Source organism: Camelus ferus, chromosome 3 (assembly GCF_009834535.1).
Source record: "Camelus ferus isolate YT-003-E chromosome 3, BCGSAC_Cfer_1.0, whole genome shotgun sequence".
Taxonomy (NCBI): domain Eukaryota; kingdom Metazoa; phylum Chordata; class Mammalia; order Artiodactyla; family Camelidae; genus Camelus; species Camelus ferus.
The window spans coordinates 97,270,980-97,283,256 of record NC_045698.1 but is presented as its reverse complement, the minus strand read 5'-3'; the positions used below and the strand labels follow the sequence as shown (position 1 = coordinate 97,283,256).

General features: G+C 54.6%; 2 protein-coding genes across 7 annotated transcripts in view; both read left to right on the top strand.

The window, feature by feature from the left end:
* Nucleotides 1-40: 40 nt before the first annotated feature.
* Nucleotides 41-2,730, top strand: MZB1 (marginal zone B and B1 cell specific protein). Its single transcript, XM_006180340.3, has 4 exons — nucleotides 41-730; nucleotides 1,657-1,781; nucleotides 2,152-2,262; nucleotides 2,362-2,730. Exons 1-4 carry the CDS (start codon nucleotides 560-562, stop codon nucleotides 2,516-2,518), a joined length of 564 nt encoding a protein of 187 aa, XP_006180402.1. The 5' UTR covers nucleotides 41-559; the 3' UTR covers nucleotides 2,519-2,730.
* A 1,237-nt stretch (nucleotides 2,731-3,967) lies between these two features.
* SLC23A1 (solute carrier family 23 member 1) overlaps nucleotides 3,968-12,277 on the top strand; it is a 13,317-nt gene continuing 5,007 nt past the window's right edge. Inside the window, exons 1-15 of one of the 6 annotated variants that reach the window (XM_032476856.1) lie at nucleotides 3,973-4,171; nucleotides 5,264-5,307; nucleotides 5,672-5,738; nucleotides 5,932-6,066; nucleotides 6,519-6,676; nucleotides 7,419-7,507; nucleotides 7,687-7,754; nucleotides 7,922-8,103; nucleotides 8,228-8,348; nucleotides 8,591-8,747; nucleotides 9,070-9,217; nucleotides 9,771-9,876; nucleotides 10,116-10,245; nucleotides 10,344-10,487; nucleotides 10,991-11,086. In XM_032476856.1, coding sequence (XP_032332747.1) covers nucleotides 6,007-6,066; nucleotides 6,519-6,676; nucleotides 7,419-7,507; nucleotides 7,687-7,754; nucleotides 7,922-8,103; nucleotides 8,228-8,348; nucleotides 8,591-8,747; nucleotides 9,070-9,217; nucleotides 9,771-9,876; nucleotides 10,116-10,245; nucleotides 10,344-10,487; nucleotides 10,991-11,086 — 1,459 coding nt within the window. In that variant the 5' untranslated portion in view covers nucleotides 3,973-4,171; nucleotides 5,264-5,307; nucleotides 5,672-5,738; nucleotides 5,932-6,006. Of the gene's footprint in view, nucleotides 4,172-5,263; nucleotides 5,308-5,671; nucleotides 5,739-5,931; nucleotides 6,067-6,518; nucleotides 6,677-7,418; nucleotides 7,508-7,686; nucleotides 7,755-7,921; nucleotides 8,104-8,227; nucleotides 8,349-8,590; nucleotides 8,748-9,069; nucleotides 9,218-9,770; nucleotides 9,877-10,115; nucleotides 10,246-10,343; nucleotides 10,488-10,990; nucleotides 11,087-12,277 lie in introns of all 6 variants that reach the window. The other 5 variants (XR_004318739.1, XM_032476855.1, XM_014555570.2 and 2 more) reach the window with 5 other exon arrangements.

The window sequence follows — 12,277 nt, the reverse complement described above, 5'->3', positions numbered from 1 at the left end:
GCATCCTTGCCTCAGCAAGCTTGCTTCTCAGGAAGGGAGCCATAGGCTGGCAACCATGCCTGTGGCCTCATTTCTCCTGGTGGCTGAGTGGCCAGTGGGTCTTGGAGTCAGTCAAGCTTGGGTTCCAGTCTCAGCAAGGCCCCTCTAGTTGTGTGGCCTTGGATTTGTCACTTTCCTCTGAACCTTTGTGTCCTTGGGGATAAATAAATGATGATAGTAACCAACTACCTCCTCCCCAAGCACAGGGCTTGCCATGTGGCTAGATCCCAGGACATGAGTTATCAGCCCCCCCATGCCCAGGCCCAGCCCCTCTCCTTGCCTCATTGTTCCCTCTCTGTGAAATGGAGCTGAATTGGCTGCAGCTGGGGTCCCACTAGAGGCGGGGCACACATGGTGTCTCCAGAGCCGTGGGGGAAGGGAGAGAATGGGAGAGGTGAGGTGTCAGTTCCTCATTGGTCTGAGTCAGGCATTCTAGGGCAGCCCCCACTGCACACACGCACACACATGAACACCTGCACCCCAACCACAGCCCTTGCTTGCTGAACCGCTTCCACTGACCATGAGGCTGGCCCTGCTACTGCTGCTGCTGGGGGCCTGGGCCATCCCAGGGGGCCTCGGGGACAGGGCCCCGCTCATGGCCACTGCCCCACAGCTGGATGATGAGGAGAAGTACTCAGCTCATATGCCTGCTCACCTGCGCTGTGATGCCTGCAGGGCAGTGGCCTACCAGGTGAGTTCCCCTCCACTCCTCACCCCTCACGACCCACCCCAGCCTAATAGTTTTCTGGCCCCAGCCCAGGACCCTCTCAACCCAGACCGTCTGTGTACCTCAGATTCCACCACTGGCCTTTGATTCCCCAAACCCCTACCCTAGGCCTCAACCTAGATTCAGCCTCCATGATATTGCCATCATCACCTCACCAGAACTTCTGTGCCTCAGTTTACCTATCTGCCCAACAGAGAACAATCTGGGATACTCCACAGTATCTTGAGACCCGAGGGAGTCACCAGCTTGTCCTCTCTGACTCCTCCCTTTCCAGGCCCCTCCTTAAGTCCGGACTGCTTTCCAAAACATAGCCAGGGAGCATTGGTGTATGTGTGCACATGTGCACATGTGCATGTGTGTTAAGTACATGAAGACATGAGTATATGTGTGTCTTTTTTTATGGTGGGGGAGGTAATTTGGTTTATTTATTTATTCTTAGAGGAGGTACTGGGGATTGAACCCAGGACCTCATGCATGCTAGGGATGTGCTCTACCACTTGATCTATACCCTCCCCCTTATGCTTGAATTCACACACAAACCTGTCAAGCGTGCCTGAGTACTTCTGTATGCGCGCATGCGGGCTATGAGTACACGTGTCACTGAAGACTAGGCAGGTTTTTTCCTTCCTGGTTCTTGTGGTTTAAAATAACATGTGGTGATGGGCAGGTGCACCCTGGGGGAGGGGCCCCAGTTCCTAGTCCTAACTTTCCACCCAAGCATTTCCCACCCACCCACCCGCCCCATCCTAGGGCAGTGGAGCCTGCCTCACAGGTGCTTCCTGCTCAAAGGCTTCATTGCCTTGTTCTTCCTAAGAGACCCAGGCCCCTGTTCTCCCTTCCCCACACTGAGCAGTTCTGAAGCCCTGGTTCTCAGCCCCTCCTTGTTCCAGATGTCACAACATTTGACAAAGGCAGAGGCCAAGCTTCACACTCTGGACTCCGGGGAACATCAAGAGCTGAGTGAGTCGGTATACACAGACGTCTTGGACCAGAGTTGCTCCCAGACCTGGCAGGAGTGAGTTGAAAATCTGGCCCCTACCTCCCACCTCCAGGAGCAGGGCTGATGGGTGGAGGTTCGCACTCTCCCATTCGCACACCACACACACTCCACTAGGGCTCTGGTCCAAGGTGGGGACTGGCTGGGACAGAGTCTGAGCTCTGGAGCTGGGAGCAAGCGGAAGGGTAGGGGGCCAGGGGACAAGATTGCTGTGTGATTTTTGGGCCAGGGGCTTCCCCTTTCTGGTCCTCAGTTTTCCATCTGGGAGGATCAGAATCTGGGCACTGATCTCAGCAAATGTCCAGTGTGCTCAGCTTCATGTGGAGACAGGTCCCTTGCTGGCTGGGCTCCCACTAATGCTGTATCCCTCTCTTCCCACTGCGTCCAGCTATGGGGTTCGAGAAGAGAACCAGGTGAAACGGCTTACAGGCCCAGGACTTAACAAGGTGCCAGAGCCAAGCATCAGCGTGATGATCACGGGGGGGCCCTGGCCCACCAGGTGATGACTAGGAGGTTGGGGTGGGATGGAGCCCTTGCAGCCTTGGTCTGCCCCACTGTGGGCCGGGCAGAGTAAGAGGCTCCTACTGGGCTCCCCTAGGCTCTTCACGACATGTTTGCACTACCTGGGGGAGTTTGGAGAAGACCAGATCTATGAAGCCCACCAACAAGGTCGAGGGGCTCTGGAGACATTGCTGTGTGGAGGCCCCCGGGGGGCCTGCTCAGAGGATGAGCAAGTCACAAGGACCGAGCTCTAATCCAACTCCTCCTTCTTCTTCCTGATCAGCCCCTGAAGAGAGTTGAGTATCCTGTGGATCTGCCCCACTCCTTTCTGCAGGCTGCTGGAGGGTAGGGAGGCCTCACTCTTCTGTGCTGCAGGCTCCCTTCCTCCTCCAGCTTCGGGGCCCTGAGGCCTGGGCGGGGGCCAAGGCCTTACCCTCTGGACTCAAATAAAACCCACTGACCTCAATTCCTTCTCTCTGCAAAATGTGTTTGGGGGGCTGGGAGGATAGATGTTGGTGTTTCTACTGATGTCCCTCCTAGAGAGGACCAGGTACACATCCTTACAACTTCACAGAGTTAAGTGAGGTCTGTTATGGTTGGAAATGTGAGTGAGCTGTCAAAGGTGTAAGGAACCACTTATCTGACTGGTTGAAACCCCAGATCCAACATGAGAGAAAAGAAAAGCCGAGGAAAACTCCATATGCAGGCCACCTGTGGATACGCCTACTGCAGCCACTGCGCGCTGCTACCTGTGCCCCTCCCAGAACACTGGTCTCCCTGGGTCCACACCCAGAGGCCACTCACTTTCTAGATTCTGCTTCTGACCCCAGCTGGCATGACTGGGCCCTAGGTGCCTGCTAGGGACAGGGCAGAGCAGGGTTCCTGGAACAGGCTGGTTTCAGCATCTTGGCTGTATGTCCTGCTCTCCCCAGATATCTATTCTTCTCACCTGGAGACCTTTCCTTGTCAATGGAGAAAAAAAGCTCCACACTTGGGGCTGGGGGCCTAGGTTTAGGTGGTGTTACAGCTTACAATTTCCTTTGTGAGCGTTTCTGATCCGCTGAAGCCCTGGGAGGTGGACAGAACGGAGACCCTAATCCTCAGTTGACAGATGCAGAAACCCAGGCTCAGACAACAAAAGAGGCTCAGGCCAGGCCCAGGCTGAATAGTGGCAGGGCTGGGAGGGGATTCAAATTTGGGGGAGGGGGAAGGTCAGTGCTGGAGGAGTGGGTATATCCCAGGCAGGCTCTGACCACTTGATTTCCCTGTGCTACTCTGTAGCCCAGCCTCCTACATTCCGTCACCTGTTCCCCATCTGCCTAAGGCCCCTCCTCCCTGACCCTCACCCCAGGAGAGAACCCTTAAGCATCAGAAGAAGAGCCAGGGCCCAGGGAATCAGCTGAGCCAAGCAGTCAGTAGTGTCAGCTGGGAGCCTGAGATGTGGACCTGTGTGGCCCTGTGTTTATGTGGAGTGATCTAGAAAGACTTTGCATCAGAGTATGGGTGCTGTGGGTCCAATATCGCAACTGTGTAGCTGAGACCATGTGCAAATTCCCAGTGTTGTCTCTATGTATGTGATGTTTGGTTTGGGTTGACTTGCGTCCAACAGACAGTGTATGAAAGGGGTGGGACTGTTTTCCCAGTTCCCCCCCTGGGGAGTACTGGGGAGGAGCAGGTCGGGAAGAAAGTGCTAAGGAGCCAAGGCTTTGAACTAGTCAGATGACTTTGAGAACCTGGGAGCAGGAGCCAAGAAAGGAGAAGAGAAGACAGGCAAACAGAAGAACGGGCTGGAGGCCGGACAGGCCGTTGGATTCAGGGCTGTGACATGAAGTTGCTACCCAGATGGACAGCGGTGATGCCTGTGGGTCCTCCAGGCAGGGCCTGGCCGTGGGCACAGCGACCCAGTGGTAGGTGGGCCCTAAGGGAGGCACAGAGGGAGCAGAACCAGGGAATTCAGGCCCAGCCCCCACCAGCCCAGGAGCCTTAGCCCTCGGGCCCTCCCCAGTCCCCTTCAGCCAGCTCCAGGCCCTATGATCAGTCTTGGATGGGCCTGCCTGGAAGGGAAGACAGGCCGGGCCCAGGGCTGGCTTAGTGTTTACAAAGGCCCCAAAACTTGTTTTGATCCTCTGCTGTTGCTGTTTTTAAATTTATAATACTTTTGGAACCGAGAGCCCAGATTTTCATTTTGCACTGGGTCCCACAGATTATGTAGCCGGTCCTGGCTGCGAGGGGAAGGGAATCCTTGTCCTGACACAGGGGACAGGCAAGGCCTGGCCAGCCTTGGCAGCTCCTTCTCCAGAGGCCCATCTGTTATGTGTGTTGGGGACCCTGATGGGTGAGTGGTGGTGGGGAGAGCCGCCTTTTTGACATTTAATGTACAAGTAACAGCCTGGGTTCAGGAGTTCAGGCCAACCTGAATATTCGGAATTGTCTTCTAAAATCTTGCTACCCATATGGCCTTGGTCAGATCATATCTTCTAAATCTGTTTCCTCAGCTGTAAAGGAGGTTAATTACACCCCGTGCCTGGGATTAAACGTGACAGTGACACACATGTTGCTTGGCACACAGTCGTCCCTCAATAATGAGACAGGTTATGATGATGATAATGATTAACTTTTTATTAATAAGTGGGGAAAAGCCTCATTCATGGTGTGACATAGCAGATGCCCATTTTCACTGCCTTTCCTCTCACCTCACCCAGGGCTTGGTAAACTTCCAAGACTGTCCACTACTCACCTCTGGCCTTCTCTTAGAAAACAAGAACAGGGCCAGTGCCCAGGCTCAGGTGCGGGCAAGTAAGGGAGTGCTCAGGAGGTAAATGTAGCAGAGGCCTGAGTGGCCTTTTCCACTATGGCCAGAGTTAATACGTTACCTCAACCTGGGTCCTCCTTTCGCAATCAGAGCTAGAGATCTGGTTACAGATTTACTTTGAACAATGTCTGATATGTGGAGTAAAGTCCTCCTTGGCCCTCGTAAAGCCATCCCCTCTTCTCCTCAGGAACTGCTCACACCTGTGCCCCAAAGATGAAGGCCCGGACACAGGTGCTGGGGGATGAGTGGGAGCGGGGTGGGAGCGGGGTGGGGGCGGGGCAGGGTGGGGAGCCTGAGCAGGCCTGCTCCCTGGGAGGACAGAGACAAAGATTCTGATGAACTTGAAGAGTGACTGTCCCAGGCGGAACATGGCAATTGGGGGAGGGGGTGGGGTGGCAGTGGGGGTGAAGCAGCCTTCCACTTTGGGATTGGTTGACTCCAGGTTGGGGGCCAGCAGGGGCCTAGCCCACCACCCCTCTAGTGATACCCCAACGACCTCTAAGGGGCAGACTGTCTGTCCACAGTCTTCAGCCCTCTTGGCCTCCTCTCCTGGTGTCCCAGGCCTTCTGACTTTCGGGCCCATTCCCTTGGCTAGAATGCCCAGATCCTGAGGGCTCCAGGAGTCAGTACAGTGGACTCATCCCTGCACAAAGCAACATGAGGTGGGAGCCAGGCACCGCCGGTTAAGGGGTAGCTGGGTGGATCAGACTTGAGGGAGGGTGGGGACCCCAGGCTTGGACTCCATTCTGTGGAGCTGACCAGCCAGTCAGGCTACCTAATTGATTCTGAAGCGGAAGGGAATTTTCCAGTCTCCATCACTCCCCACCCTGAGTTATTGCTCTGTGCCGCCCCCAGCGTGAGTCTGTGGGCTCAGCAGGGACCTCCACAAGGGACCCCACAGCGTCTCTGCCCACAGAGCCCAAGTTTGACATGTTGTACAAAATTGAAGATGTGCCGCCCTGGTACCTGTGCCTCCTGCTGGGCTTCCAGGTGAGCGTCTCCCCAGGGCCCTCCTACCCCGCACTGCACAGTCCCCAGGATCCCAAATCCTTCTTTAGCCAACAAAGTCATCTTGGGTAACAGGAAGAGAAACCTAATGTTGACAGTAATGACTGTCACCATGCTGGGGGTGGGGGAGAGGCTCAATGGGGCCTGAAAGAGGATTAAGCTCCTGGGATGACGCATGACCTGTCAAGCGGAGTGCCGGTGACAGGGATGAGGGCCCATTCCACAGGAGCCACAGGAATAATGGGGGCAGATTAGTAACCCCCAGAGAGGTGAGCTCTGTGGGAATCCCTTATGGGAGCTTTGGTCCTGGGTGGGCACACTGCCCAGGGTGGCATGGGCTCAGGCCCACGGAGGCAGGCATGAGGACTGTGAGGGTTTCTTTGTTTCCCTGTGAGCCAGTGGGCCCTGCCTCACGCACTCTCCCCAAACCCCAGCATTACCTGACCTGCTTCAGTGGCACCATCGCTGTGCCCTTCCTCCTGGCTGAGGCGCTGTGTGTGGGCCGTGACCAGCACATGGTCAGTCAGCTCATTGGCACCATCTTCACCTGTGTGGGCATCACCACCCTCATCCAGACTACAGTGGGCATCCGGTGAGCAGCCTCACCCCGACTCAGACACACACACAGTGATCCACAGAGCAGGAGCAGTCTCAGCACACCTTTGTGGGGCAAAAAAGGCTGTTGTCTGCACCCACCTGCTGCCCCTACTCCCAGGCCAGCCTTAGAGCCAGGCAGCTGGGCTCCTACCCTGGACCCCTGGCGCTCCTCAAGGATGAGGAGTTTGTGGTTTAAGGGACTGTGCCCTAGCTAGGCTCTCCCCCAGTAAGCCTTACTCTGGGTAATCAGGACCACCTGCTCTCCTGCTTCCAGGGCCTGTGTGAGCCTCTTCAATGGTCTGGCCTCCTGGCAGCCCCCTGCCCCTGTGTACATAGCCCTAAGCCTGGGTGGCCTAGGATAGTTGTGTGCTGGGAAGATAGAGGAAGGCTGTGAGTGGAGCTTGGATGAAGTAACTAAGCTGTCCACTTTCATGCATGTGGCCCTTCACGGTGCAGAAGCTGGTATTGAGAAGGAAAGAGGGCAGATTGTGGGCCAGAGGCTCCATATGTTTTCTTCCTAAGTCCCTAAAATGTTATAGAGTCCTGCCTGGGGCCTCAGTGGCTTCCCTCTGCTCCCTCAGTCACTCACCCTTGCCCTTGTTCCTCTGTGTCTCTGTCCTTATGTGTGATTCTCCCTCTTCCTCTCTCTGTGCCTGTCTCTCCCCATCTCCCTATCTCTGTGTCTCTGCCCACCTACGTCCTGCCCTACCCCTGCTGCTCTGTGTCTTTCCTTCCAGGTTGCCGCTGTTCCAGGCCAGTGCCTTTGCATTTCTTGTCCCAGCCAAAGCCATTCTGGCCCTGGAGAAATGGAAATGTCCCCAGGAAGGTGGGAACATATCTGGGGTCTGTACTGGAGAGGGGAGGCCCAGGATCCTGGAGTTCTGGGCAACTGTCCCGAGTCAAGACACCAGGGTCCAGATCCAGATCAGAGCTACATCTTTATTTCCTCTCTCTCTCTCTCTTCCCTGGCTCTGTGTGTGTGTGTGTTCCTGTCTCTGCCACCAGAGGAGATCTATGGTAACTGGAGTCTGCCCCTGAATACCTCTCATATCTGGCATCCACGGATAAGAGAGGTGGGTTTGTATGTGGGATAGCAGAGACCTGGACCTGAGGATGGGGCTAGATGGGAGGGAGGGCCACAGTTGAAATGGGGGATGTGAGGATGTGATCCAGAAACTTTTTCTAATGTAGAGGTCATGGCCTTTATATAATGACTTATAGTTGATCTTTGCTCTTCCAGGTCCAGGGTGCAATCATGGTGTCCAGTATGGTGGAGGTGGTGATTGGGCTGATGGGGCTGCCTGGGGCTCTGCTCAGTTACATTGGGCCTCTTACAGTCACCCCCACTGTCTCCCTTATTGGTCTCTCTGTTTTCCAAGCTGCTGGTGACCGAGCTGGCTCACACTGGGGTATTTCAGCTTGGTGAGTGGGCTTGAGGCCTGATCCTTGCCCAGCCCCAGAACCCCTTTTTGTCCTGCCCCAGTAGCCCTGGACCCTGCCTCAGCCTGGCCTACCAGCCATTGCCTCTTTGTGCTTCTGCCCCCAGCTCCATTCTCCTGATTGTCCTCTTCTCCCAATATCTGCGAAACCTCACCTTCCTGCTGCCTGTCTACCGCTGGGGCAAGGGCCTCACTCTCTTCCGCATCCAGATCTTCAAGATGTTTCCCGTGAGGAGCTGACAGGCAGCTTGGGCTGGGACTGGGGCAAAGGCTGAACCCATGTCCAGGGCCAAGGTGGGAGGAAAGGGCCAGGGCAGGAGGGGAGCGAGGCAGAGCAGAGATGAGGTCCCAGATAGGGATGGGGGCCAGGTACTGAGTTGGGGCTGGGGCTAGGGCTGAGGTAAGAGCTGGTTAGCTTGGACCAAGATGTCCTGGGCCCTCAGTGCACCCCTCATCCCACCCTGCTTCAGATCGTGATGGCCATCATGACTGTGTGGCTGCTCTGCTATGTCCTGACTCTGACGGACGTGCTGCCCTCAGACCCCACAGCCTATGGCTTCCAGGCACGAACAGATGCCCGAGGGGACATCATGGCTATCGCACCCTGGATTCGCATCCCGTACCCCTGTGAGCAACCCCAGCTGGGCCCCTCTGCCTCCAGCTGAGGCCATCTGTGAGGCCCCTGGTGACCCCAGTCCAGCTGATTACATAATGCGTATTGGCTGCACATTTATGGTGTGCCAGGCAGTGGTGGTGTACTCAGATAAAGCCTCATTCCAGCTTCATGACTCTGAGTGATCCCAAATAAGCTCCCACAACTGTACGGCTCCTCCTCCAGCCCGAGATCCTTTTACTTCTTCCCCGCCCCCACCCAGTACTGCCTAGACCCCTCCCTGAACTACCTAAAAGAGTGGATGCAGTGAGTGTTCCTATCTCCCTGTTGGCTCAGGTCAGTGGGGGCTTCCCACAGTGACTGCAGCTGCTGTTCTGGGAATGTTTAGTGCCACATTAGCAGGCATCATTGAGTCCATCGGAGATTACTACGCTTGTGCTCGCCTGGCTGGTGCACCACCCCCTCCAGTTCATGCTATCAACAGGTATGCCCACTGCCGTCCCCAATATCTGATACCCTCAAGGGCCACTCAGGAAGCAAATGTAGGAACAGTGTTGAGTCCCAGAGGTGTGGAGTTGGGCACGTCACTGACACTTCAGACCTCATTCTCCTTACTTATGAAACGCAGATATGCTCTCATCACTCAGTTTGTGTTGCGAGTAGCTGAGGAGATAAGGAAGTCTGAGGGAAACTACAGTCGTTGACAACTTTCCATGTGCCTAGCCCTTGATGCGCATTCTCTTATGCAATCCACTAATGACTCTGTAAGACAGATGCTCCTCATATCCTCATCTTCTAGATAAGGAAACTGAAGCCCAGAATCTCCTAAGGATTAGGTGCTAGGGCAGTGGGACTAGTGTTCAGACCTGAGCTTCTGGCTCCCAGACTCAACTCTGGCCTGGAGTAGGGAGTACTATGGACAGATAGTTCCAGCTCAGATAGCTCACAGAAGGTGAGAAGTCTGGACAGGGCAATGGGAGGACACAAGCCAGGACGGAGCTTGGACCAAGGCCCTTCCGCTCTCCCTTTCCTTACAGGGGTATCTTTACCGAAGGCATCTGCTGCATTATCGCAGGGCTGTTGGGCACGGGCAACGGGTCTACCTCATCCAGCCCCAATATCGGTGTCCTGGGGATTACCAAGGTACCGAAGCAAGCCAGAGCAGCACAAAGCTCCGCCCTCGTTCCTTGTGCCACAGGCCCCACCCCAAAGCTGTCCCTGCTTTGGCTTAGTCCTAGCCTGTCTTTGAAAGGCCCGGTGCTGCATCCAGCCCGGCTCTTATAACAGGCCCCGCCCGCGCACCCCATGGCCCTCCCCTCCCACGACTAACGTTGTCCAGCCTCGCCCCCTGAGCCTAGCCCCGCCTCCTGGCTCACTGGCAGGTGGGCAGCCGGCGTGTGGTGCAGTATGGTGCAGGCATCATGCTGGTCCTGGGCACCATTGGCAAGTTCACGGCCCTCTTCGCCTCTCTCCCTGACCCCATCCTGGGGGGCATGTTCTGCACCCTCTTCGGTGAGTGAAGTGTGTGGGCCTGGGGAGGTGGTGCTGTCGTGGTGTGGTGGAGCCCACAGGCCTGCGCGTGGCCTCCAGCGGTTCTCCTGTGCCCTCAGGCATGATTACGGCTGTGGGGCTGTCCAACTTACAGTTCGTGGACATGAATTCCTCCCGCAACCTCTTCGTGCTTGGATTTTCCATGTTCTTCGGGCTCATGCTGCCCAATTACCTGGAGTCCAACCCGGATGCCATCAACACAGGTGCCTCCATGTTTCACAGTGGGGGAGGTGTGGTTGGCTCGACTCTGAGCATAGTCTCCTCCCTCAAAGGCTCTACACAGCATGAGCCACAAATCCTGCCCAAGTCTGGATGTTAATCAGCATCTGAGAGGCTAAATTAACAGCTGTCCTTTACTCAGACACTTTCTGTGGACAGGTAATGAGCTTTACACGTGCTCATTTAATTTTCACAGTGGTTGTGTGAGATATACTATAATCATCTCCATATTCCAGATGAGGAAAACGAGGCTCAGACATGTTAAATGGTATGTCACAAGACAATAAATAGCACCCAACAAAACTGGGATTTGAACTCAAGGATGGGAGAAGCAGAGGTGTATAATCCTGAAAGTCAAGGTTTTGTAATGTCCCATCTCCATGCCTGCTCAAGGAAGTCTGCAGGCTGCACAAGTGGGGAGAAAGTCTCTGAGCTCTGTTCTCCAGATGGGGCTGTGACATCCATTGGTCCTTGGCCTATTCCACAGGCATTCCTGAAGTGGACCAGATTCTGACTGTGCTGCTAACCACGGAGATGTTCGTGGGTGGGTGCCTTGCTTTCATACTGGACAACACAGTGCCAGGTATGGATCAGCTATGGGAGGGGAGCATAGAACTAGGTTGGACCCATATGCATTCCAGCAGATGTCTCTTAAGCTGGAGCCGTGGCCAGGTCAGATGCAACATAGGCTCTGCGGTAGAGTGCTCGCTGGCTGGAGGGAGAGACTACCAGCTAAACAGAGGCACATACTTGCCTCTTGGTCTTGAACAGGGTGTGGCTAGGAAAGTCATGCCAGGGCCCCATGAACTGTTTCCTTTTCACTTCTTGACAGCCATTGGTTTGAGGGGTACCTTTCTTTGTTAAAGTAGGACAGATACAAATATAGCATCAGAATGTTGGCAAAACCCACTTCATATTTGCCAGTGACCTGTCATGCTGGCTAGTAGAACCCCTAACATTTCTCTTTGGTATCAGGGCTTTTTGCAGGGATCATGAAGGATACTTTGTGGGGTCCCTGAGAATCTTCATGGCCCATATATATGTGCCCAGTAAATGTATGAAAACTAAATGTCACCAGATGCTCTAACTAGTGACAAGAATAGTTAACATCTACCAAACATCTATGGGTCAGGCATGAAGCTAAGGTCTCATTTCATCTTCAAAAACTATCTTGTGAGGCAGAGACACCACCATTTTATACAAGGAAACAGACTCACTGAATGTCACATCATTTTCTGATTTAAAACATTGCAAGCGTGGGATTTTAACAAAGTCCATCTGATGCAGTTACTCCAAGGCCTGTGTTGCATCCCCTCCACTATACTGCCTCTGCTACAGTTTCAGGGTAACTGTAACAGGGAGAGCTCTGTGGAGACGGGTTAGATGGCATCAATCCAGAAAGATGAGATGGGAGTAGCTCTCTGTTCTCTGCCACCTATCAGCTTGAACATAGTTGCAGGCCCCGCTGGCTTCCCTCTCTCTGAAGGCACAAGTGTCTATTTAGAGCATAGGAATCAGAGGCTGGCTGTGCACAGCTGGTGGGTTAAAGTTTGGGCAGGGAAGGGACAGGGCTCCCTGGCACTTTCAAGATCTTAGCGTCAGATGAGGGAGTTCTTGTTAGCAGCTATCCCTTGGATGGGTGGTATCCTGATCATGTTACTTCCCCCTTCACCATCTAGAGGAAGCTGGGGTGGGGCCTGGAGCAGTCCATCTTGTAGACAGGAGACAGGGAAGTGGCAACTTCAATGCCTAGGGACTCCAGGGAGATGGAGGG